Genomic DNA, 26,596 nt, shown 5'->3' on the forward strand with positions numbered 1-26,596 from the left:
TCCCATATAAATCTAGCTCCGCCTTACACACACAAGTCGCGCCCACGCCCCGCCCACCCCGTTCATCCAGCCTGTTTGACGTTACACCGCTTCTTTTTCATTTCCAGCTTTGCCGCTGATCTCCATTTTCTACTTCAGGCCCGACAAACAGGAAAAGGAGATTAAACCCGTGAAGCAAAATGAATGAAGAATACGACGTTATCGTTTTGGGAACCGGACTTACGGTATACACTCATTTTGATCAACGCTGAAATATTTCTGGTTGTTTTTCTGTATTTGGTTTGCATCTGTAAAGACAGGCAAAGCTAATCAGCTAGCTACTTAGCTGGCTAGTTAGTTAGCTAGCTAGCTTTATTATAATTCAAAGTAGTTCCATGTCCAATATAAAGGATTTGACTGTATCTGATTTATTGTGTGATGTATATCTTATTGTTGGTGCTTCAGGATTCCGCCTTTGTTTATGTTAACTTGATCGTTTCTCCGACTTTCTCTGCTAACTAGCGCCAAACGTAGGGTTAGCCTTTTTTTTTTCGGTTTGCTAATTTATTTTTATTCACTTGACCGGATTGTAATCAACAATGTAATCAGTTGTTTTGTCTTTTTGTGTCGTAAGAGTTTATTACACAAGCGTTAAGGTATATAACTGATAAATATACTAATATTATGTTGGTTTAATTGTTAAGATATAGATGTAGAGCTCATGCTAGTTAGTAGCTGTCGCTAGGTGGCTGGTTAGTTTTTAATCTCTCTCCAGGTTCCCTGAGCAGCGAGCAGTGCTACATTTAATTGTGAAAGGAAACGTAGAGGAAAAAATTTCTGTTGTCGTTAGATATTTATGAGCATTTGAAGAGAAATGGCAATGTGTGTTAGCTTTTCGCCTCCGCCTTTTTTAAATCTTATTTAATAATAGCTCATTTCTTTTGGGAGGAAGTAGTTTTTCTTCCTTTAATTGTTTAATTGTGGCAAAGCAGTGCTTATGGCGAAAGATAATGAATGGTTTGATAAACATTATTATACAACCGCGCCCTTATTTATCGAGTATTAACTCTTCATACAGTTCATCCAGCCTTGTTTAACGAGTACGTCAAAATCTGAATGACAAGAGAGAGGGAGAGAGACAGACAGACAGAGGGGGGGGGACCAGAGAGAGAGGGAGAGAGAGAGAGACAGACAGAGGGGGGGGGAGAGAGAGACAGACAGAGGGGGGGGGAGAGAGAGACAGACAGGGGGGGGGGGGGCAGAGAGAGGGGGAGAGAGAGAGAGACAGAGGGGGGGGCAGAGAGAGGGGGAGAGAGAGAGAGACAGAGAGAGGGGGAGAGAGAGAGAGACGGAGAGAGGGGGAGAGAGAGAGACAGACAGAGAGAGAGACGGAGAGAGAGAGAGAGAGACGGAGAGAGGGGGACAGACAGAGAGAGAGAGAGAGGGAGGGAGGGAAAGAGAGAAACAGGGAGGGAAAGAGAGAGACAGACAGGGAGGGAGAGAGACAGACAGACAGAGGGAGGGAGAGAGACAGACAGAGGGAGGGAGAGAGAGAGACAGACAGAGGGAGGGAGAGAGACAGACAGAGGGAGGGAGAGAGAGACAGACAGAGAGAGGGAGAGAGAGACAGACAGAGAGAGGGGGAGAGAGAGAGACAGAGAGAGGGGGAGAGAGAGAGACGGAGAGAGGGGGACAGACAGAGAGAGGGGGAGAGAGAGAGACAGACAGAGAGAGAGAGAGAGACAGAGGGAGGGAAAGAGAGAAACAGGGAGGGAAAGAGAGAGACAGACAGAGAGAGGGAGAGAGACAGACACAGGGAGGGAGAGAGACAGACACAGGGAGGGAGAGAGACAGACACAGGGAGGGAGAGAGACAGACACAGGGAGGGAGAGAGACAGACAGAGGGAGGGAGAGAGACAGACAGAGGGAGGGAGAGAGACAGACAGAGGGAGGGAGAGAGACAGACAGAGGGAGGGAGAGAGAGACAGACAGAGAGAGAGAGGGAGGGAGGGAGGGAGGGAGAGACAGACAGAGGGAGGGGGAGAGAGAGACAGATGGAGAGAGTGACAGAGAGAGACAGGGAGACAGACAGAGATGGAGAGAGAGAGACAGACGGGGAGACAGAAGGAGCTAAGAAGAGAGAGACAGACAGGGAGATGGGGGGTAGGGGGAGAGACAGACAGGGAGATGGGGGGTAGGGGGAGAGACAGACAGGGAGATGGGGGGGAGAGAGACAGACAGACAGGGAGATGGAGAGAGAGAGTATTATCCTCATTCATCTTTAGTGACTGGGTCATGGTGATGGAGGATTTGGAGTTTATCCGGGGAAGACTTGGGGTGAGGTGGAAATACACAGTGAATGGGGAATCGCACACACACTTGGATCACCAGTTCACCTACCAGTATGTTTTTCGGGTTTGGAAGAAGCCAGAGAACTCTGAGAAGGAATCGTACACAAATATGAAGAAAACTACACTTCATTCGCAAGTCCATACTTACAAACGATGCTACACAGCATCTTTCCGCATCATATTTTCCAGTGAAAGAACACCAAGGAAGTTGAAGGAACTATTTCAGTGTCCAGTCTATACATCTTTAGTCAGTCTATAGAAATACTCTAGGTGTTAATTCAACACTGCTGCACCACCATGTTAACCTAATTATATATAGTTGTTAAGATGTTTCCCCCATTTTATATGTTTCTGATGCACTGAATGCTGGTCATGATAGTAAGACAAATGCCACGTTTCCTCCAAATGTCATGTACAAGATAGACCATGTTGTACTAATCAACGTAACATGGTTAAGTTCAGTCAGGAACAGTGTATAATATGGTCTCACATGGATCTGGTACTTTAGATCAATATTGCCTCTGCACCATGTTCAGTAACTGATCATCATTTCTGAAATAATGCAATAATTTTACAAGAATCACTTTGTTTTGCTGCACTTTTATGTTGAGTGTCATTTTGTTTTCCAGATTCAAAGAGGTTTGATGAGAGGTTTGTTGAGGTTTCAAAGAGGTTTGAAGAGGTTCCTATATATTACATGTATAGCAACACAGAACATCATGGTTGATGGAGAACCTGCAACCAACACTAATTTGTATAGTTTTAATAACCACAGGAGAACTTTTAGGATGGCAGTGTGATGCAGCAGACGTAGCATTGTTTAGTTGATTTGCATGTACAAGTGGTGCCACTGTGGAGCTGGTTGTGTAAATGACAAAACCCTGAGTGATGTTCAGGAAACTTTTTAATACCCGCTTCACTATGCAGAGTATCACACAAATGAACAGGAAAGAGGAAGTTGGGAATCAGGAGTGAAGCTTTCGCTGTAGGTGCTTTGTGCAGTATCTCAGTACTCGGAAATAGCCATGGCAAGGAAATGAAAATGTAGTTAGTTCTGCAAAAGAGAATTTGTAATATTGTGGTACACAACCCAGATGAAATGTATATTATAGTAGAGTTCAATACAACCTCGTGGCCTAATTATGTTTTCTTAACTAAAAGAGCATATTGTACTTCCATCATTTTCAGCTTATGGTAGTTTGTTCTGTCTCTCATATTCCTTTTCTTCTCTTTAACAGAGCGCAAACAACAATGATCGCTGATTGTCTGTCATATAAACGAATGATGTGTATACGCTTGTTTTTCATGTCAGTCCGATACAGAATGCCATTTGTCTGTAACTTCAGTGAGTGGGATGAACTGAGTCATCACTGAAAAGATGGGTCTGAGCGAGCGTTGTGCCGTTCAAGAAGAAATCCGAGGAAAGTAACGACAGTTTTTTTCAAAGCAGCAAGAGTTGGCAGAATTGTGACACCATGACAGCATGCTGACATTTGGGACTGGCGGACAGGCAGACAGGCAAATATCTGAGTCTCAGCAGGCAGTCAGCGCCATCAAAAACCTGTCAAAATGTCAGTTTACCTGAGACGGCATCACAATTTCAAGTGACCGACTCCCTTGACTGCAAAGCCAGGTGCATATCGCATGCAGTCAGCTGATTTTATTTTTTTTTTTCCCCTCTTTCTTCTGTTAACATTTAACTCCTCCAGATTTTTAGTACAACACCAAATGCCCCACTGTAAAAAGGTTCCTCTTGCACTTTCTTTTCTTGTAAGCTTGACATATAGGATGGTGTTAGTGCTAGATCATGATTTACTATTGGATTTGGAGTTAGACATGAGCTTTTTACTTGGCCTTGAATTTATTTTTTTTCTCTTTTCAGTTAAATATCATTCTAATGTAGCTCTGATTTATACTGTAGGTTATTAGGCTTTATTCCAGTCTTACACACAGACTTGCATGGTGGATGTTTCACATGAACCGATTCTTCTAAGTGTCTTTATGTTGCTAAAGCTTGTGAGGAACTGTGCAGCGTTTTTGGAAGGCGTTTCCAGTTATTAGTTACAGTTTCACCTCAGACTGTTATAAAGCAATATTTCTCCTGTTTTCTCTACATTGGTTTTGGATATTATCAGCAGTTTAGTTTTTAACTTCAAGAGAGGAAAAATTAGGATGGTTTATAGCTGGTAACTAATTGAGGAGAGGAAATGGCCATAAACAGAATTATAATAAAAAGTATAGGGTTGGTTGGTTTGTTTGTTTTTTTGGTCATGTGTTTTACATCTGAGGCAAAGCTGGGTCTGATAAACGTACTCTTTCTTATGACACTGCTGGAACAACACCTCATTATCAGGGTTTAGTTACATTTGTGTGTTCTATTTGAATCGTTTTCATTTCAGCTGCATTGCATTTCGAGGCATTGAGCAGTTAAAAAAAAGTGGACTTGTGGCAGTGGAGCCTGGTGGTGTGTTTAAGGGTGGGGATGTTTTTTAGATGACGCGCTGGCCTGTAGTCATGGGATGCGGCTTGGGATTTTCTGTTAGGGAATGAAACCAAAAACAACATGCATTACTATTCCACAGTCTGCCTTTTCTCTAACTGGCCACAACAGTGCATTTATCTAAAAGCCTGAATTTTTCCACTTTACAACTGAAACACTTTAGCACTTTGTGAGCTCCTTTCAGATCAGTGACGTGGCTCACTTTGTGTTTTAAAGGAATCATCTGGCTCTTGTTTGTAGGTCAGCAGTGTATCGTTAAAACCACTTAACCTGAATTGTAGAAACAGGTATGTCACAGTGTTGCTCGTCTGTGGTGCTGTGGATGGGACAGACTGCACGTTCTGTATAAAGTCCACTTCATCACATGATCTCTATAACTAGAGTTAATCGCATTATGGACTCAGGAGGCGGGCGCAAACGCCTTTTTTTTTTTTTTTTTTTTTTAAATGAGTGTGTCTTTGACACGTTGTAGACTTGTTCAATATTTATTTGTAAGAGCAGGAATTGAGAATTGTTGTTGCAACACTGCTCTAAAAAGGATGATGCTGTGGTACTCTGTTCCACCATTTCTACTTCATACATGCCAACATTTCTGTCAACTTTCTTTACATTGGTTCATAATTACCCGGTTTAATCCACACTAATGTACTAGAAACGTTCGGATTTTTATCAACCTTTTTAAGATAATTTTTGGACACCTATTTAAACAGTCAAATAAAAAACACCTGAGAAATCAGAGTACTTGCTTCTGGAGTCTAGGAAGTCATTTCTGAGCCATTCTACCGCTTCGACTCTTTCGATCAGCTGAAATTCGAGACTGAGATTTGTTTTCGGATGCATGGTGCAGGCACGATGATGAAATGTGTGTGTGCTTGACTGCACATGCAAAAGATTTGTTGCCATCTGCGATGCTTGGTTTATTACCAATCACAAGGTTTCACAAGACAAGAGTCTTAGAACTCCATGCAAAACACCATTTTTGCACATTATGCATTTGTAAATCGTGGACCTGACGTAGCAGAGTGTCATAGTTACGTGTTTAAGCTTCCCTGTTCTCACTTGTTTGGAGTAGAGTAGGCATGCGTTTACAGAACATGCCGTTTTGTCTGTGTATAGAGGATTGTGTATGTAAATCTGCTGTGCCTGGGTTTTGTGTTTCTCACAGGAATGCATCCTGTCAGGGATCATGTCTGTGAAGGGCAAGAAGGTCCTGCACATGGACAGGAACACTTACTATGGAGGAGAGAGCGCATCCATCACCCCTCTGGAGGACGTAAGTTTATTTAACTGTTCAGCCCCGTTAGCTGTTACGAGTCCCAAAAACCTACTAGATTTAGTTTCTTATCATGTCCCCGGTTATATTGTGTCAAATAATGTTCTCAAAATAATGGGTTTTGCCTGTTGTCAAATGGTATTTGAATTTTCTTGTTGAAATGTTAGGCAGCGCGTCATGTTGCATTCGTTATTTGCTTCATAATGTGTTTATTTAATGTTAATTGTTAATGTTAGCATTGTTTTCAAAATGCTTTTCTTCCTCTCAGTTGTTCAAGCGCTTCAACTTGCCCGGTAACCCACCTGAGTCGATGGGGAAAGGTCGCGACTGGAACGTGGACCTCATTCCCAAATTCCTCATGGCAAACGGTAAGAACACATCAATGTCAAAGGAACTATAGTTAAAAGCAAACAGAATAAAACGTCATGATCTGGAAATCAGTTGCTGCAAGGTTCAGTATCACTGCTGGTCCTGTTGCCTAGCAATCAGTCATAATGTAACACTTCTGCCAGCTCACTAATCTTTCGCGCATCAGAGACAGGACCGTAGTAATTTCCAAGTGATCCGGGAATGTTTTGTGCTTGTTCATCCTGTCAGAGTTTCTTCGAAAGGTTTTGTTTATTTTGTTGTGTGTCTGTCTGTGTGTTTTAGGTCAACTTGTGCGCATGCTGCTGATCACACAGGTGACACGTTACCTGGACTTCAAAGTGATCGAGGGCAGCTTCGTCTACAAGAAGGGGAGCATCTACAAAGTGCCCTCCACCGAGACTGAGGCTCTGGCTTCCAGTAAGTGGACTCCAAAGTTCTGATATCGGTGGCGGAATCCGGTGCCGGTCATAACCTCACAATACTAATAAATAACCTGAGGTCACAACTAGGCTTAACGGGTCATTACATAACGATCAAATCGTTCGCTTCCATTTGTATTTCACAATGTTTTGGACTCTATAGCGTATACAGCTCTATAGCTAAGGTTGCATTTATAATATGAGGAAAAACCAGTTCTTAAATCTTGGTAAAAGCAGATAGAATGTTTAGTGTGTTCTGGGACATGACATCACTTGGGTATGTCTGCCATGCCAGTACTGGAGTGTTTCCTCATCTAGTGAGTACATCACATTTCACAGTTCTTTTAGTAACCTAATGTACATCTGTTAAAACCTTTCATGTTAACCGATTCCTGTGGAGTGATGTGTACATACATGCATGTTAGTGATGCGCGGGTCGGGTTTTTTTCCAACCAGCGGGTCCCGCTTTTATGAAATTATTGGCCCGCCCCGAGCCACTGGTTTTTCATTTTTACAACCCGCCCCACCCGGCACCCGCGACCATTAAATAGACGCATTGTAATGTAAATGAAAGCAGGTTTTATTTCACCATAGAAACCAGCATGGTCATATTAACACCAAAATATAAAGATTTTCAACATTTACAAAGCATCGTTTGTAATTATCTCTATAGAAGACCTATAAATAAACACATATAGGTCTAACAAATCACAGTAGCCTATTTTAAAACAGAAAAAGGCTCAAACAAAATCTTTCAGATTTTTATAGGCATACAGTTTACAGCCTATGCTACATAAACACTGAACTTTTGTTTTATTTAACACACGGAAATGTTCATTTAGCGTTTTTACATTCACTGTGCAAAAAAAGAATTGCATCCACTGTACCCGGATTTAATCTATTTCGCCTAGCCTCGAGCACCCGGCCAGTACAGCTGTAACCTCGGACTTCACATGTGCTGGTACTTTACTTTTGAGAAAAGCGGTAATATATTGAGACGTGTCATCCTTTTTCTTAGACCCCCCACAAATATGCCTTGACATGCTGGAAGTGCCCGTTTTGTGGCTCTCGTGTTTGTATATTTTTTCACACGAGTTGCACTTAACGCAGCCGATACTGCTGTTGTCTCCTGCTGCAACAATTTCTGAGAACCGTTCCCAAACATTAGATTTTGCAGATTTACCTTCTTTTCTTCGGATTTTGTAAATTCCCGACCTTAATTTCACTCGCACTTTGTCTTCCATTTTAATTATCTGCTTTATTGTTGTGGCTGTGGCGGGAGCTGATTGGCGCTTTCATGACGCGAAGCCAAAGATTTGGGGTCATCACGCAAGTTACGTTGCTACGTAGGCCTACGTATTGTAACCTTATCAAAGAATCACACAAAATATATATTCCAAAATATTTTTTTTATATTTTGCTTTTAATGACCCGCCCCAACCTGACCTGTCACCTGCGGGACCCGCGGGTTATGAGACGACCCGTGCATCACTAATGCATGTTATTTATGCATACTGTTTTTTTTTTTTATTATTTATTTATGGGAACCCAAACAGTATTTAAATCTGATGTATCTTATTGGTTCATTTTGTTATGGAAGCAAACGAAAGTTATTGCTTGGATTTTGATAAATGCAGAAAGATTTCTTGGTTAGTTTCTAACTGATTTAAATATCAGTACTGCTTCCCTTTTTCTCTACACTGCACTGTGGTTATAATCACACTGTTTATACGTTAGGTGCACTGCAGTTCCGCATACACTAATAATCAGCAGGTGTTTCCCCTCTGTTGAGTCTCGCTCATTTCTGTACAATCGACTTTTCTAGGCCTGATGGGGCTGTTTGAGAAGAGACGGTTTCGTAAGTTCCTGGTTTTCATAGCCAACTTTGATGAGAACGATCCCAAAACTATGGAGGGTGTGGATCCCAAAAAGACCACCATGCGTGAGGTTTACAAGAAGTTCGATTTGGGCCAGGATGTCATCGACTTCACAGGACATGCCATCGCACTCTACCGCACAGACGAGTGAGTCGTCTTCGCACTCAGAGATCGCGCTGCTACACCGTGAATGAATTAATGAGTGGATAACGGACTGGATGTTTTTGATTCATGTTAAGTGTGTGATGATTCTCTCTTCTGCTCTGTCTCTACAGTTATCTGGATCAGCCATGCCTAGACTCAATAAATAGGATTAAGTTGTACAGCGAGTCCTTGGCGAGATATGGAAAGAGCCCCTATCTTTACCCACTGTATGGTCTGGGAGAACTGCCTCAGGGCTTTGCCAGGTCAGTCAGCCTCTTTTCTATCATATACACACACGGATATTAGTTTAGTGCTATCGCAAGCTGTAACACATATTTTTCACCTTGCTTTACAGATTAAGTGCCATCTATGGAGGAACCTACATGCTCAACAAGCCAATTGAAGATATTATTGTTGAGAATGGCAAAATAGTGGGTGTCAAATCTGAGGGAGAGGTGAGGAACTAACTCTGCTTTACATTATAATTCTGTGTATAATATACTTTTGACCAAAATGCCAATGTGTAAAATTGTGCCTCAGCTAAAATAATAGATCCTGCAGCATCGAAGTGGAGGAGCAGGAAACTCTTCTATTCATTTAATAACTTAGTAATTATTGCAGCTGCTGGCACGATTCCTCAGTATTGCCTGAAAATGAGATTGGATGAGAATCTGTCAGCTGCCATGAACAGTGACGCGTAAACCCACTGAAGCCTGCACTGAACGCACCGTTTTGCACAGGGATGGTCATGATCGAACTCAGTGTGGCACAGCAAAAATGACTGCAGGAGGAATTCCATTAAATGTCCCTTTCATCCATGAAGCGAGAGGGTGTAGGATTAAAAAATAATCCCACACCTGCATTCCTCTACACTTTGTAGAATGTAATATGAAAGACTGCACAGCTGCTGTACGGCATTGAGTTACAGTTTGTATGCTCTTGATGGTACATAAAAGTAATAGAAGTTCCCCAGCATCCAGTATTTAGGTGAGCTTTAAGCTGACACACTTTCTTGACCAGGATGGTGGTGATGAAGCCCTGGGTGAAGTCCTGAGATGTGGACTCCCAGGAACCCAAGTAGACTTAAATGTGCCTCGGTTCCATTGATGTATATATGGGTGTGCGTATGACTTTTTTTTTTTGGACCGCTGATAATAGTCCAAGGGGTTGAAGTGGTTGTCAGCAGACACCACACCTCCTCCCTGGACCTCCTCGCTCTAGGCTGTCGCCTCACTGACTCACCGCTGTGGTGCCATCTGCGATTAATGGATGCCTGTGCTTACATATCCACATGATCTGATCTGCATGACCTGTTACCAGCATGCAACCTTTTATTTATTTATTTTTATTTATTTTTTTATCTCTGTTCTGCAGTGTAGCAGCTTGTCATGATCAGAACCTTTTATTTGCTATGTATGAAATGTACAAGAAAACTCTTACGTCTATACAATAGTGTTTAATATGGAGTAAAAAATTTCAGAAGTACTACCTCAGAAAACAATAAGAAAACGTACTACCTCAATACTGAATAATTGCCATGGAAATGGTACCGTTTAAAATCTGTATGTTTTGTGTATTTTCAGATAGCGCGCTGTAAACAGCTAATTTGCGACCCCAGCTACATCATGGACCGGGCCAAAGTCGTCGGCAAGGTGATTCGAGTCATCTGCATCTTAAGCCACCCCATTAAGAACACCTCAGACTCCAACTCTTGCCAGATCATCATCCCTCAGAATCAGGTCAACAGGAAGCATGGTGAGGCACACAGGAAGTGAAGATCATGTAGTCAGGGGTATGGGGTTTTGTAGGTTTGATTCTGAAGATGTATAACCTTTTGTTTTTTGTCATAGATATCTACGTGTGCATGATCTCTTATGCACACAACGTGGCAGCGCAGGGTAAATACATCGCCATCGCCAGCACCACTGTGGAGACTAATGACCCTGAGAAGGAAATTAAACCAGCTTTGGACCTGCTGGAGCCCATTGAGCAGAAGTATGTGTGTTACATGTGATTTAATATCCTGAACCAATTATATATGATATAGTGGGCAAACATGAAATGCTCTGTGTTTTATATTTCTCCTGTTTGATCCTCCACAGATTCGTGAGCATCAGTGATCTCTATGCTCCAACCGACTTGGGAACTGATAGTCAGGTTAGTCTGTGGGGGTTAATTTGGCCTTTTGATTGACTTTTATATGCTAATGTACTCTCAAGTAGTTGAATGGAAATGCAAACACTATTAAAGCAGGGGAGTTCAACTAAAATTGATAAACCTCCAGTTTCATTCAATTTCTTGCTTACAAAATTCCAGATGAGCAACTAACATTAGCGAATTGCAGCAGTTTCCTTTTAATGTTTTACCCTTTTAAGGATAATATTGTGGCTATATTCTAGACATAAGATAAACAAATAAATCCTTAATATAAAGTGAAATAATATATATTAAAATAAAGTGGCAGTTTTCAACTGCGAAAACTCCCCTTATTGGTTAAAATGCCGACCAGCTAGTCTCTGGTCTGGTCAGCTGCCTGAATCCCACGTCACAGAATCTGATAGACATCGAGCTGGTTTGTGGTTAGTTATTGAACTCTTTTCAGTTTAGGATGTGATGTGTGTTAATTGACACTCCTGTGGAAAGTGCTCCTGATTTAAAATACATAACTGGGTCCAGTTTAATGAGCTCTATGACATTTGTTTCACTTCTAGATCTTCATCTCTCGCTCCTACGACGCCACAACTCACTTCGAGACCACCTGCGATGACATCAAGGACATCTACAAGCGCATGACTGGCACAGACTTTGACTTTGCCGAGATGGAGCGCAAGCAGAACGACATCTTCGGCGACGGGGCCGACCAGTAACCGAGCTGTTTACGCTGTTGCATATCAAATATTAAGAGGATGGTAATCTTAAAGGAAAAAAAGAAAAAAAAAAGAAAAAATTGGAGGGGGTGGAAATGGTAACCAAAATGGTCTAGCTGATTATCTCAAATGAGTTTTTTTTTTTTTTCTTCTTTCCATAAAGGAATTATTTCATGTATACAGTTACAGATTTAGCATTTAAAAGGGGACATGGGTCATTTGGTCTGCTTTGTATAATCAGGTTTTGAGACATATTGCACTGATTGTTGGTTGACGTCCTGTATTCAGTTGCCACCATTGTGTTTTCACCCTGTTCACACAGGGAGGGCATTCAGTCCAAAGATGCCAAATCATCCGATGTACTCAAGTGATATAAAGGCACAAGTAACCGAATGAATTAAAAACAATGAAGCAGAAGTATTTTTTATAATGATGTACAAAAACTTACAGATGGCCTCTTAAACAGAGGTGTCACAAGTTTGCTTAAGTTTAAGCTGTAGTTACCAGCTTTTAATGCCAACCTTATACAATTTCAGTACAGTGCATTTTCTTACAGATCGGTGCTCTTACTAGTTACTGCCCTGTAGCTAGCAGTATCTCCAAACCTTGCTTTGCAAACGTAAGGGACGTGTCAAGAACCAAATTCATGTAACCCCTTCCTTTTAATAATACTTATCCAATCACTGATCATATAAGCATTTACACAAATGAAGAGTATGTGTACATGCACACAATACAAATGAAGACTTTGGCATAACTGTTAACAAGGACAGGAGTTCTGGGGGTTTCGCAGCTTTTGCCTTTACATCTCTGTTAAGAGGCAGTGTGTGATTCTTGGGCCACCCGTCATGCATACATCTTGTGTTGCTGGAAAGAATACTCAACTATTAGCACCAGTCTTTGAGAAAAGTACACATTTTTTGCACATTTTAGTTTGTGTGGCAATTATTACCTTCAAAAAGCCTCTAGGGTCTGTAACTGCCTCCGGGTTGCAAATGAGCAATAAAGTAGTGCCAAGAAGGTTTTAGTCAAGGTAACATTTGTGCTGTATTGTTCCTTTTAAAAGCAGTTTTTCAGTCATTCTTTGTCCCAAAGCCTTTTTGGAGGTAATTTTAAAACGCTAAAGTGTACACAAAATGTTTATCGGTGAAATCATCAGACTTTTCTTTGTTAGTCTATGAAGCTGCTTGAACACTGTGCTCTTATTTTGGCAGCCGAGAGAAAAAGCTCTTGAAAACATGAGAAAAGTGGCCTGGTTCTCCTTTATATATCTCTTGCTTTAGAAAGGACCAAATGTCTACTGCAGTATTGAAGTGGAAGGGGCCCTGTGCAAAATGTCATCAGTGTTTTAATGAATGGAAGAACTGTGCTGAGCAGATGGGGCTCAAGTAATTTCTGTACTGCTAAATTAAAAACATTAAGTGAAAAATGTGAAAATATGGTTTGTTTGTTTTTTTTAGAATGGAAGATTTAATGCACTAAAAATTACTGCAAATGCTAAAAGTATTAAAGATTAAACATGGTATTTTTCAACATTTGATCTAAAATAAATTGCACTTTACCATTTATGAATGAACTCACTTCAGGTAACAAGTCATTTTCACAAGCTTTTTTATTTTTTTGTTCATGACAGTTGGATGAGTTTAAAGAACATAAACTAGCAAGTGCACTACATGGCCAAAATATGTGTACTCCTGACCATCACATCCTTATGTGTTGGTAAAACAACCCATTCCAGATTTCCCTGTTTACTTTTATAATAAGCTCCACGCTTCTGGAAAAGGCTTTCCACTAAATTCTGGAGTGTGGATGTGGTGATTTGTGATCATTCAGCCTGAAGAACAATAGTGAGCTCAGGTGTTGATGTTGGGTGAGGAGGCCTGGAGTGCAGTCAGAGTTCCAGTTCATCCCAAAGTGTTCGTGTGTTGCGAGTCACGTCTCTGCTGAGGACACCCAAGTTCTTCCACTTCAAACTTGGCAAAACAAGACTTTGGGGACCTTGATTTGTTTGGTTCAGGTAACGATAGAGTGAATATGAACTAAAACGTACTTTCGGGCCTATAACGGATGGTTCCTGGTAAAGGATGTCTCTAGTAGACATGAAATCGAGTAGACATGAAATCGATCCATGTATTAATGCTTTTGTAGGTTAAGGGTTTAAGTTAGTGAAGATTGTTATATCTTTTTTGTACATCTCTTAAAATGTAATATCAGGCCAATCCCAATCATGCAATCACTTCTGATTCTAGGTTGAGCCAAATAAAGTTGCAATTAAAAAAAAAGAATTATAATTCACACACACCCCTGATTGTATCTTAATTCTAACACAAATTAAGAAAACTATTTAATATTTATACGCATGGAGTTGAAGCAGACTTTTATTATGAAGTTTTTACTAATACATCTATAGATATAAATAAAGACACTGAGACGTCACAAGTTCTTAATAAGAACCCATGATTCCGATCAAGTCGGATCTCCAGTTATACGTTATTTCTATATATAAATGATATCTAAATTAAAAGCTTAGTTATAAACAGCTGCGTGTATGTAGAAATATAAATAAAGGTTTTATGCATGTCAATTATTTATGCTGGTTGAAGCTGCGACCTGATGGGACTAAACCATTGTAAATAATAATATTGGCAGTAATAATACACCGAATTAAACATGGATTCGTCTGCAGTGAGTTTAGGAGAATTCGGTGAGTCAGACTTGAAGAATTTATTACTTTCCGGTGTTTTCAGTACAGATTATTTAGTCATTATTACTTTTTTAAGAAAGAACGGTGTTAATCTTTTGGGCATAAAAACACGATATATAATGGATGAAGGAAAAGAAATAAAACAATATATTTAACTTTATAACTGTTGCCTCTAAATGATTAATGAAGACTAAATGTTGTATTTATTTAGATTTTGTCCAAATATTTATTTTCTTTCCCCTAAATTATTGGGTTTTTTAAAATAATAATTACAGATTACTGCAGTAAATAAACAACAACAACAATAATAATAATAATAATAATTATTATTATTATTATTATTATTATTATTATTATTATAATATAATTGAATAGAAGTTCATCATTTTTACTGTAAAAATAATTTTTTATTGTTAATGTCTTGTTCTCAGCTGTCTGCTTTTGTACTTTTATGGAGTTTTGTGGGCGGGGCTAAACATTTAAATGAGCTGACGATCATGAACAAAATTCAGCATTTCTGACATTTAAGTAAGTCCAGTTGAAAGATTTGTTCGTTTATCTTATTCCAACATTTAAACACAGCATTAATATCGATTGATAAATGAGGTATCTGACCGTACTGCCCAATTCATGACAAATGTTTCATATTTAATTTATACAAATCTACACTTTTTTGTTCTTTTTTTTTTTTTTTTTAGAAATTCCAGATTCCAAATGACACAAAAATCTTAACTGTGATGATCTGGAATAGTATTGGCTCACATTTTTAACTTCACCTGATGTGAACCATTTTTACCTCTGATGCCATCATTTGCTGTCTAACTATCGTGTTTGTCAATACCCCAACTTCTGAATTATGCAAGAACAGAATATAGCATGAGGTCTACACATTTTCTATAGGCTTCTGGTCTGAGCGGACGCCGGTGCACAAGGCTGCGTCTACAGGACAGGTTGAGAAGCTCCAGTTTCTGGTTGATAGTGGTGCTTCAGTGAATGCAGCGACAGCCAACAACATAACTCCGCTTCATGACGCCTGCTTACAGGACCACCCAGAGTGCGTTCGAGTCCTTCTGAATGCAGGCGCACAGGTATAGTGTTGTCTCTATTCTTTGGGGCAAAACTTTTTATTATGGTCTAATAATCTAAAAAAATAGATGAATAACTTGTCAACATTTCATGATTCAACTGATAAACTTGACTTGTTGATGAATAACAATTTGACAAATTTGCCCTAAAAACACTGTACGTCTGTGTTGTGGTGTGTTGTGTTTAAGGTGGATGTACGGACTATTCATGGTAGCACACCTCTGTGTCATGCGTGTGCAGCAGGCAGTGTGGAGAGTGTGAGACTGCTCCTGGACCATGGAGCTTCAGTGAATCCCTCCCTCACGGCCCTTACTGCCTCCCCTCTGCATGAGGCCTGTATACGTGGTAAAACTAGTGCAGCAGCAGATAGAATGGTTGGGTGGATCAATAAATTTGAATAAATGTGCAGCCATAACCACTCGTGTAACCTACAGATATGTATATTCAGGCACTGGTGGAACCTTGCGGATAAAGTAACAGGAATTAATAGTGCACGAGTGTATGAGTGTATTGGTGACTGTCTGTGCAGCAGGTAGAGGTGTTTGATTCATTGGGATAATTGGGTGCAGGTAATCAAGAATGTGTGAAGCTGATTATATCAAAAGGAGCCCTGCTGGAGGCTTTCGATATCCACTTTGGGACGCCGCTGCACATCGCCTGCTCTAAAGCACATCTGGAGTGCGCTTTACAGCTGCTCAATGCAGGTGAGAAGGAAAAATATGAGTACAGTTACTGACTATTTATAGAATTTTATGTTACACTTCACATATTGATTTCTATATTCTCGTTAGTCATAATTGTGTCAATTTATTTTTGATAAATTCAGCAGCTCTGAAAGTTTTTCTGGTGATGTTTTAGGAGATGTTTTAATTCAGTTCATGGAAGGAGTCTCCGCTGTCAGTGCTGTCAGTCCAGTGCGGACAGTTTTCAACCACATGACAAATTTTGCAGATGTAAGATGTTTCCTGTAGATGTTATATAAAGGAACTAACCTGGTTCATCGATGTTCCTTTATAATAATAAGACTTTAAGCTGTTATAGTGTTAAAATTTTTTTCCTTGTCATGTTTTATTCAGTGTAGAGGTGTAACATTAATAACATGACCAACCTCTTGTAATATTGTCATGGTAATGCTCAAAGGGCCTGTACTACATTTCCCATCAGCTTCAGTCAATGTCCCCCATCAGCGTTAGCACCCATATATTTCTATTCCACAATAATTACATACAGCAATATATTATTTCTCTTTAGAGAGATTAATCATTGTATAAATAAATTATGCATGGAATAAATGCATACATAAAACTGCTTTGTAATCCTTTTTAATAGGACATTTAATATGGATTATTTTTAAAGGCGCCCGCGTGAACGCCACCAACTTCCATGAGACGGCTCTGCACCACGCAGGAAGAGTGGGCCGGGAGGACCTGATTGAGCTACTGGTGGAGTTTGGTGGAGACATTAATGTCAGGGACAACCTGGGACGCAAACCGATAGATTACACAACCCCTGGATCCACTTCTCACATCTGTCTACAGCACTATGAGAGTAAGTATACATTTAAATCCTGTGACAAATCAAATATATTGGGAAACTTACATTTGGTTAACTGCATGTGTAGCAAAGGTATAATTTTAATGATTATGTCATGTTTCCTTATACTGACCAAAAAAAAAAAGAGAGAAATCCTACTCACCAAGTCTCTCCATATAATAGAAATCCAGGCGCGGTTGTTGGGGTGGCAAATAAATGTTTGTGTAAAATATACAAATTGTTATAAATTGAGCTTTAAATCCTAAGGACTTTATAGTTTTTAGTGCAAATTTAGTGCACATGAAACTCCTGAAATTCAAGAACTGCCGTTAATCATCCAAACGAGGGACAGGGAAGCATGTCAAAATTAATCACACATAGGCTATGAATCAGATGTAAGGGATAGAGATTAGTTTTAAAGACATCGCACTGTCCTGTTAAGTGATGAGTGTGAGTTTTGTTCCTGCAGGTTGTCCTCTGTCTCTACAGCAGCTGAGTCGTATCACACTGAGGCGTGTGCTGGGCACCAGAGCGCTCCAGGTCATCACCAAGCTAGACATCTCACAACGCATCATCAGTTACCTTTGTTACGAAAAATACAGCTAAACATTGATATGAGAGTTTGTGTTAATGCAATAATGAGGAAAAAATGCTCGACTGAACATATTTATGCTGTGACCAGCTGCTGCTTGTCCTTAAATATGCTACAAGAAATCCTTTGACTTACTGTGCATTCATTAAACCGTTTCATATAATGTGCAGAACATTCAATTTGGAAATAAGAGTCTTGTATTTTATAACAAATAAATAAGTAGTATGTAAACTCTGTGGTTAATAAATGCATTGTGTTATGATATAACAGTGCTGGATTCAGAAAGATTTTGTCCCCTAAGATGGGAAAACTTGTCGTCACTTCTTTCTGTATTTTTTAAGACGGTATGTTAGAATATTAAGATTGCTGTATAACTGTGGACTTTTATTCAGCTTTCAGGTTATTTATCTTGCCTTTTTTGGTGTCTTTCAAGTAACTTAATACATTAACGAGGCACATTGAAATAAATGAACCAGAGATTGAAGCCAATTTGAGCTGCAAAATTTAGAATATTCAATAGAACAACTATTATGTATAACAATATTGTTGAAAGATAAACTGTAAAATAATGATTTGTTTTTTCATCATTCAACTAAAAACCATTGTGGTGCCATTTTGCGTGTAATTAAAGATTTTCTTCTCATTATTTTTCCACAGTGAATCTAAATTATAATTTCAATGTATGGTGTAGATGTAATGCTTGTGTTTTCAAAGTGACTACATAAGATCATAGAAAATAAGGAAAACAAGACAATATATTGTTTTTTTCCCATCATTTTCAAAATAAAAAAAAATGATAAAAATATGAAGCTTATTTAAAGGTATCTATAATGACAGTGGCTATATTTTACTGGTTGGTAGGAACAGGGTTGGGATATTTTGTTTGTTTTAAGCAGAGACTTAGCAAGAACAAACTTTTTTTTAGTAGTGCACATGCAATATAAGGCATTATAACATTTTACTTTAAATTTAATTAAAAAATTTATATATATATATATATATATATATATATATATATATATATATATATATATATATATATATATATATATATATATATATATAAATTTGGTTAACAGGATCGTGTTTTTTAAATGACCACAATATCACTGAAAATAAAGCACATATGATTTTGTTTAGGATTGACTGAATATTTTATGATTAAAATGTACATTTTTAATATATATACATAAGTGGAAAATGGACTCACACAGTAATGCAAAAAAGTTTTTTACACTATAAAACATATATATGTAACTATATATATATAGTTTATATATATGTAACTATTATATATATAATATATATAACTTTTTTTGCATTCATGTGTGAGTCCATTTCATTCATATATATATATATATATATATATATATATATATATATATATATATATATATATATATATATATATATACACATACATACATACATATATATATATATATATATATATATATATATATATATATATATATATATATATATATATATATATAATTCATCTATATAGTTCAAGGTACAGTTTGGTTATATTGTTCTAATTAACGAGACCTTTATTTAACTTTTACTTTTATATGCTTCCTGTTTGAAAATGTAGTCTCAGTAACACATCCGGCTGTATATTGAACTACATCTCCCATAATTCCCGGAAGTAAAACACTGCCACGTGACTCACACACCGCGTTTGTAAACACGGCTCTGTGTTTATGCGGCTCCTAAAGCGACATTAATCACAATCAGAATCAGGTTTATTGGCCAAGTGTGTTGACACACACAAGGAATTTGCTTCCAGCTGTTTGTGACTCTCTCTGAACTGACATAAATAACACTATACTAATGAATTGTACATGTGTTTAACGTTAGTGATGGAGGTGGAAGCAGGAAGACCATATTTTTTTGGTGATATCGGTATGTGCAAAAGCTCAAATTACAGATTAAATGTGTACAGATGACTGATATGATCATATTCCTGCGTTATTGCTTTATTTAGACTGAGACTTGTTTACTAAAGGAGTTTTAAAAACGAATTGCTTCCAGAAATGAAGCCATGATATAATATAATCATATAATATAATATATGATATTAATCTCTATAGCTATTAATACTCCACATCAATCCAAATTGTTGTCAATAATCTGATCTTGACCAAGTCTCTTACTTTTTACTATACAGTCTTAAATGCATTCCTATCAAAACATTTAATTCATTCATTCATTCATCTTAAGTAATAGATCCTGGTGAGGATGATGGTGCATCCTGGGAACGCTGAACACAATGTGATACCCATACACAACTGTCATGCACCTGCACTCTAATAGTAATAACTAACTTACTAAATAACTAGTTCTCTATCTGTGTGTTTGCTAGGCTTCTGGTCAGAAAGGACAGAGGTCCACAGGGCTGCGTATCAAGGCCAGGTGTCCCATCTGCAGAGTCTGATCCAGAGTGGGGCTTCAGTGAATATCGTGGCTGTCGACTCCATTACTCCTCTCCATGAGGCAGCTATCCGTGGACAGGTGCAGTGTGTGAGGCTGCTGCTGGATGCCGGCGCACAGGTTACATTCACAACACACTGCATACATTTCCTAGATAACTCTTGGTCCCTTGATAACTTTTAGATCATTCTCAGATTTTAAGAGAGTAGATATGGTTGAGTGTGAAGTGACATATTTAAGACTTTTTCAGACAAAACTCTTCAAAAAATGCACCTATAAGATAATATAAGTCCATTTTAGTCTCACGTGATGTATTCTTCAGACATAGAGAGAGAGAAATTGTAATTGTTGGCAAACTTCAGGTTGTGCTGTTATCAAAAAATAATTTTATTGTCGTAACAGTAACTCTGTCAACTGTCACAGTCTTCGCACAAGTGAGCACAAATGCTGTTCACTCTTGACATCATCAAAGTGTGAAGTGAGAACAAGGCCACAAAGAGAGCCTTGACCCGTGTGTCCTAGGTTTAATGTCCTTTATGGAGGCTCATGAATGAGTTTGTGGGATATACACTAGAATACACAGGAGGAAATCAGAGAATAATCTGGCGTTATGAATAAATGTACTGAGAGTCAGTACACACTGTATTATATTTGAATGTTTATTTCTTTTGCACTGCCCCGTAGGTAGATGCGAGGACCGTGGATGGCAGCACTCCTCTGTGTGAGGCCTGTTCTGCTGGGAGCTCTGAATGCGTGCGGCTTCTCCTAGAGTACGGGGCAAATGTCAACACCGCCCTTACCTCTCGCACCACCTCCCCACTACACGAGGCATGCATAGGAGGTGAGGATCAGAGTCATCATACTCCATACTGCTAATATCAGAGTGATTACCTGACATCTCTGTGTTGTCTACACACACCTCTAGGAAACGCAGAATGTGTAAAGCTTGTAATAGCAAACGGTGCCAGTTTGGAAACCTATGATCTGTACAACGGCACTCCTCTTCATGTAGCCTGCGCTAACCAGTACTTGGAGTGTGTCAAGGTGCTACTTAATGCAGGTAAAAACAAAAGGCTGTGTCCACAATCCATAACCTATTCCCTACTCCCTACAGGAAGCCTAGAGCTTTTTTCTTCTTTATTTTCAGTGCATTGTGGGCTTTCATGTGCTGTGAATATGAATATCCTCTATTGTGTTTATATGTGATTAGAAAATGCGCAGCTCCTTCAGGGCACTATGTAATAAACATGGCGTGATTTTTGCAATAGAAGCTTTATTTTGGGATGTGAGTTTGAGAAATTGATGTTTTTAACATACATTAATGTTTTGCATGTTGTGTATTTTCTTAAGGAGCAAATGTAAACGCAGTCCGCCTTCACGAGACGGCGCTTCACCACGCAGCAAAGGCCAACAACGCAGAAATAATCAAGCTTCTAGTGGAGTTCGGGGCAAACATCTACGCCAAAGACAGATATGAGAGGAAACCTGTGGACTACACCAGGCATGATACACCAGCTGCTCTCTGTCTGCAGCTTTATGAGAGTGAGTAACACACTGTCTTAAAATAAAGGAAGTAAAGCAGTTTTAAGGGCTGTGTTTCTTTTATGTTGAAATACACCGGTGGGTCAAGGGCTTTGAATCAGAGGAGCAAACATTTTAATGGAGACAAAATAAAATATGACTTTACATTTATAGGATCATATTGGAAATTGCCTTTATATATATATATATATATATATATATGCCCTGTATTATGTACCTTCCTTGTGCCCTGAGAGATTAGTGAGTGCTAGAGTATCTGAGGGAGCGTGGTGCAGTGTGTGGAGCGATCACTTTTAATTTGTCACCTATTTGTACAGATATTATTTAAGCCAACTCATCACTCATCAGCAATTCCGGACATTTCCACCAGGTGACGCTCTTGGCTTAATGTTCAACACTTTCTTGCTTTGATAGTTGAAACCATTTAATGGTAAAAGATAATAAAGGCAGGGAGTCTAGAGAGCCTACAGAAAAGCATGTCAGGACTCCTAGAAACATGAGAAGTGTGTTTACGCAGCAGTTCTGGGTTAAAGGCTCTGCTTGTTGTTTGTGGCAGCGCGGAATCCAGTGTGTAGCCTTGGTGCTTAATGGGATGTTTTGGAATAGAGCAGGAATAAACAGAACGAGGACGGGGATCAGGTCACAAAGCCGTTTTGAGTATGGAAGAAGAGCTCGTGGAACATCTCTCAGACATCCTGTGGCATCCATATCTTAGCAGCGCATGCCCTAAAACATCATTAAAGAATGTAAACTGTCTCGGGCAGGTGCTGTGTTCTGCTAATGCTGTTGTGAATGTGTCTAAACATTTGTGACATTTTAATTTATTGACTGCTAATGGAGTTGGAGATAAAAGTGTGTGATGGATGAGTCTCAGGACTGTGATGTTGACCACCCAGATTTTATGTGATTTTATATGAGGGTTTTTTTTCCTCCTGTGGCAAAGCAACCTGGCTGAGGTTTTTTTTTCCTACTAGGATTTTCCTACAACTGTATTTAAGGGTTCAACACAGAGCATTGAAACCCTTATTGTCTTATGGGTGTCATAGCACTGGAAATATTGGCTTAAGACAAACAAATGATATGATATACAGTGTTGCTTGAAAGTTGCTGAACTCTCTAGAAATGTCTAGATTTCTGCATAAATTTCACCCAAAACATCATCAGATTTCCACACAAGCCCCAAATACAGAAGCCAATCAAACAAATCAGACAAAAATATTGTACTTAATATATACTTGAAATATATTCTACTTTTTTTTATTCAGGTAAATGTAACCAATATTATATATCTGTGAGAGGCAAAAGTATGTGAACCTTCAGGATTAGAATTTCATTTCAAGGTCAAATTAGAGTCCATCAGATGTGTCTTATGAGCTATAGGAACATTTTGATTGTTTTTCTCTGCTCATAACTACTGTATAATTTGTCCTAAAATGATAATATATTGTCATTGCCATATAATTTGTCACGGAGCTGGTATCTTTAGATACAATGAGGCATACCGTTCCAAATGATACCAGTAAAACGACTGTTGTGATGTGCAGCTGTTGTGTGTTTTCCCTCAGGTTGTCCTCTGACTCTACAGCAGCTGAGTCGTATCACACTGAGGCGTGTCCTGGGCACCAGAGCGCTTCAGGCTGTCACCAAACTGAACCTTCCCAATTTCATCATCTGCTACCTTTCATACCTGTGAGATCCACACACACACACACACTCAGGGCTGATGCGACTCAGAGCGCCTTCGACAAGGTTCTATTTCTTACCTGAGCACCTTTCCTTATACTTATTATCTGAATATTATTTGTAAAAAGGTTCTTGAAGCACTTGAACACTCAAAGCTTATAGCACATCTTAGTCTTGGAATGAACAGTCCAACTGCACAATTAACACATTAAAGCGCAGCACTTAAGACATCCTCGAAGCTGTTTAGTAATGAAAGCCAGAGGACTGAGAGATATGTTATTGCTCCAGCTGCCTGCACTCAGGAACTTTCTCTGAATGTGATCCGTGACACTCAGAAGTGGCAGTACATTAGTTCCCTTGACTACAGCCGAGTACCTCGAACAACACTCGACCAGTCTGAAGCGGATTCTGGTGGCTTTGTTTGAAACCCTTTCCAAACGGGAGTCCACAGTCCTGACAACGTGCTGTGTTTAGCACGTTCATGATGCGTTCAGAGTGAGAGATTGCAGGCCCACTCAGTGCCACAGCCCTATTTTAGCAATTTCCACATTCTTTCCATATCACAATTTAGCATTCTGGTATATTGTAGTCTTTCTCTTAGCATTACTACAATAACACTGGGGAAGCAAAATAGCAACTAACCAGCTGAAAAAAAATCCTGAGAAAAACAGGAACTTTAGATCAGGAAGTTCATTCATTCATTCATTTTCTACCGCTTATCCGAACTACCTTGGGTCACGGGGAGCCTGTGCCTATGTCAGGCGTCATCGGGCATCAAGGCAGGATACACCCTGGACGGAGTGCCAACCCATCGCAGGGCACACACACACTCTCATTCACTCACGCAATCACACACTACGGACAATTTTCCAGAGATGTCAATCAACCTACCATGCATGTTTTTGGACCGGGGGAGGAAACCGGAGTACCCGGAGGAAACCCCCGAGGCACAGGGAGAACATGCAAACTCCACACACACAAGGCGGAGGTGGGAATCGAACCCCCAACCCTGGAGGTGTGAGGCGAACGTGCTAACCACTAAGCCACCGTGCCCCCCGATCAAGGAGGTTTTTAGGTTTTAAGGTTTTATTTGAAATATATATAGGAAAAAAAACTGTAAGGTTTTGTCACCCTGTTTAATATTTTATATTTGAGATACTCTACAGAATAAATAAACCTGCATCTATTTTAGCATCTAGTTTAAAGCTGCTGTAACATAAACAATAAAGAGGAACTAACATTTAGCTATCAATGGATTAAATAGTATGTATGTTAATCAGTAATTAATTAGTAATTCGCTATAGTTTAAGGGGTATAAAACACTTCAGGATATGGTGTTTCTGGAAAATAATCAACGTCAGCGTGGTAAATATGCTGCACAAAATATCATTAGACAAAAACCCTCGAACTAACTAGCGCTCGGTTTATTGCTGTACTATATTCATTCATTCATTTTATTTTCTGGATTTTTACTGCATTTTACAACATTAGCTTGTAAGAAAATGAAACGATGAGGGCGAATGAAGGAGCTGTTTATTCCAGCGTAGCAGTAACAAATTACATGAAGTACTTCTGGTTCATCAGCATCAAGAAGCGTGCAGGACAAATCCTTCTCAAACATTTTATACCATTTTTCCTCTTTATAGTTTAAATTGGGTTTTGCTTTAACTGTAAATTGATTCATTTAGTTTGCCTTATAATATTTATGCCTTTCTGGGAATGAGCTCTTTCTGATGTATGTCTTGGAGTGGAATCTGTGTTCATACAATTTTACAAGCTCATAACTGAAACTGAATCATCTGCTCTAATCTATTGCCATCCAAACTGTTGCCTGTGACCCAAGGGACAGTGAATGAAAAATAGATTAGAATTTTTTTTTTCTGAAAACGTGTGTTGATGTGCCATTACAAACCATTACGTATCATTACTGACCATGATTAAAGGAGCGTTCAGAGAGAAATACGTATCTCTGTTTCATCCGCCAGGGTGGAGCAAAAATTAGGTAATTATATCGTAGAGAGCTACCGTGTCACGATTTAACGCTAGCTCTATAAATTGTTTGTTTTTCCTTTTTGCAGTCATAAACATGAAGCGTTAACTATTATGAAAAATACTCTGTGGTCGAATTTGCTCTATGCTAAGTGGCAGACATTTCTAATGTTTCCTTTATTTTTATTCTGTTTTAGTTTATATAGTATATACATATATAAATATATATATATATATATATATATATATATATATATATATATATATATATATATATATATATATATAATCATTCATTCATTCATTCATCTTCTACCGCTTATCCGAACTACCTCGGGTCACGGGGATCCTGTGCCTATATATATATATATATATATATATATATATATATATATATATATATATATATATATATATATATATATATATATATATGTATACACATAGTGTGTGTGTGTGTGCATTTACAGTATTTGGTGTTGGGATGTGGTAGCCTAGTATTTAAGGTGTCGGACTACAGATTGGAAGGTTGTGAGTTCAAACCCCAAATCCACCAATCTGCCACTGCTGGGCCCTTGAACAAGGCCCTTAACCCTCAATTGCTCAGTTGTATAAAATGAGATGCAAGTCGCTCTGGATAAGGGCGCCTACTAAATGCCGTAAATGTAATTACTTTTGTGCTATTAATAATTGATTAATTTAATCAGACTGTTTTTTTTTTTAGGTTAAAGAAATTCTTTTTCATGAAAAAGTTTTTTTTTTCATTAGAAAGTTTTCTAATCCCTGCGCATCCACAAAAATGGTTTTCTCATAAACAACATAAAAAAAGTCCAGAAATAGCAGACCGTACAGAAATAGCTCCAAAAACCTCCCTGGTTTTTTTCCTTTTCTGGTCTGATCTGCAGGCCCAAGAGAGAACATGGCACACTGGCAGGTTTCCAAACAGATGACTGGCTTGTTATAGAAAAAAGTTTTTCTTATTAAATTTAAGATTAAAACGAGAGTCTGGTGAGGAAATGACTGTTTATAGCTGTTAACTTAAGTGATTACAAGAAATGTATTTTGTGGATGTTCCACATCATTACATGCAACTGTAAACAGATAAAAATCGTATGCATGTTGTGTGATATAAAAAGACTAGAAAACACTATAAATAACTAGAAGGACAGAAATATCTCTATTTCTCCTCATTTAGCTTCAAGTGGCTTCAGTAGAGGCTTTAGAAATCCCTCCTGAGTTGATCCAGGTGTAA

The 26,596-nt window shown here is 38.8% G+C and overlaps 3 protein-coding genes across 3 annotated transcripts; all 3 read left to right on the forward strand.

Moving 5' to 3' along the window:
• Window positions 1-65: 65 nt before the first annotated feature.
• gdi2 (GDP dissociation inhibitor 2) lies at window positions 66-13,216 on the forward strand. Its single transcript, XM_060889070.1, has 11 exons — window positions 66-224; window positions 5,996-6,103; window positions 6,372-6,471; window positions 6,755-6,889; window positions 8,717-8,915; window positions 9,044-9,175; window positions 9,268-9,367; window positions 10,496-10,667; window positions 10,763-10,907; window positions 11,015-11,069; window positions 11,624-13,216. The coding sequence occupies exons 1-11, from the start codon at window positions 180-182 to the stop codon at window positions 11,777-11,779; spliced, it is 1,347 nt and encodes a 448-aa protein (XP_060745053.1). The 5' UTR covers window positions 66-179; the 3' UTR covers window positions 11,780-13,216.
• Window positions 13,217-14,252: 1,036 nt separating this feature from the next.
• asb13a.1 (ankyrin repeat and SOCS box containing 13a, tandem duplicate 1) lies at window positions 14,253-17,985 on the forward strand. The gene is made up of 6 exons (XM_060889647.1): window positions 14,253-14,483; window positions 15,384-15,571; window positions 15,758-15,914; window positions 16,139-16,273; window positions 16,926-17,117; window positions 17,572-17,985. The coding sequence occupies exons 1-6, from the start codon at window positions 14,450-14,452 to the stop codon at window positions 17,706-17,708; spliced, it is 843 nt and encodes a 280-aa protein (XP_060745630.1). The 5' UTR covers window positions 14,253-14,449; the 3' UTR covers window positions 17,709-17,985.
• Window positions 17,986-19,390: 1,405 nt separating this feature from the next.
• Window positions 19,391-25,476, forward strand: asb13a.2 (ankyrin repeat and SOCS box containing 13a, tandem duplicate 2). Its single transcript, XM_060890081.1, has 6 exons — window positions 19,391-19,602; window positions 20,063-20,250; window positions 20,815-20,971; window positions 21,056-21,190; window positions 21,481-21,672; window positions 23,238-25,476. Exons 1-6 carry the CDS (start codon window positions 19,542-19,544, stop codon window positions 23,363-23,365), a joined length of 861 nt encoding a protein of 286 aa, XP_060746064.1. The 5' UTR covers window positions 19,391-19,541; the 3' UTR covers window positions 23,366-25,476.
• The last annotated feature ends 1,120 nt before the right edge of the window (window positions 25,477-26,596 follow it).

The sequence above is a fragment of the Tachysurus vachellii genome, chromosome 16, assembly GCF_030014155.1.
Source record: "Tachysurus vachellii isolate PV-2020 chromosome 16, HZAU_Pvac_v1, whole genome shotgun sequence".
NCBI lineage: Eukaryota > Metazoa > Chordata > Actinopteri > Siluriformes > Bagridae > Tachysurus > Tachysurus vachellii.

Excerpts from the sequence above, each read along its gene's own strand:
- asb13a.2 (XM_060890081.1), top strand. The coding sequence starts at position 19,542 with ATGTGTTTAACGTTAGTGATGGAGGTGGAAGCAGGAAGACCATATTTT. Across the intron at positions 20,972-21,055 it reads ACACGAGGCATGCATAGGAG|GAAACGCAGAATGTGTAAAG; the intron begins GTGAGGATCAGA and ends ACACACCTCTAG. Across the intron at positions 21,673-23,237 it reads CTGTCTGCAGCTTTATGAGA|GTTGTCCTCTGACTCTACAG; the intron begins GTGAGTAACACA and ends GTTTTCCCTCAG.
- asb13a.1 (XM_060889647.1), top strand. The coding sequence starts at position 14,450 with ATGGATTCGTCTGCAGTGAGTTTAGGAGAATTCG. Across the intron at positions 14,484-15,383 it reads AGTGAGTTTAGGAGAATTCG|GCTTCTGGTCTGAGCGGACG; the intron begins GTGAGTCAGACT and ends CATTTTCTATAG. Across the intron at positions 15,915-16,138 it reads GCATGAGGCCTGTATACGTG|GTAATCAAGAATGTGTGAAG; the intron begins GTAAAACTAGTG and ends AATTGGGTGCAG.
- gdi2 (XM_060889070.1), top strand. The coding sequence starts at position 180 with ATGAATGAAGAATACGACGTTATCGTTTTGGGAACCGGACTTACG. Across the intron at positions 225-5,995 it reads TTTTGGGAACCGGACTTACG|GAATGCATCCTGTCAGGGAT; the intron begins GTATACACTCAT and ends TGTTTCTCACAG. Across the intron at positions 10,908-11,014 it reads CTGGAGCCCATTGAGCAGAA|ATTCGTGAGCATCAGTGATC; the intron begins GTATGTGTGTTA and ends GATCCTCCACAG.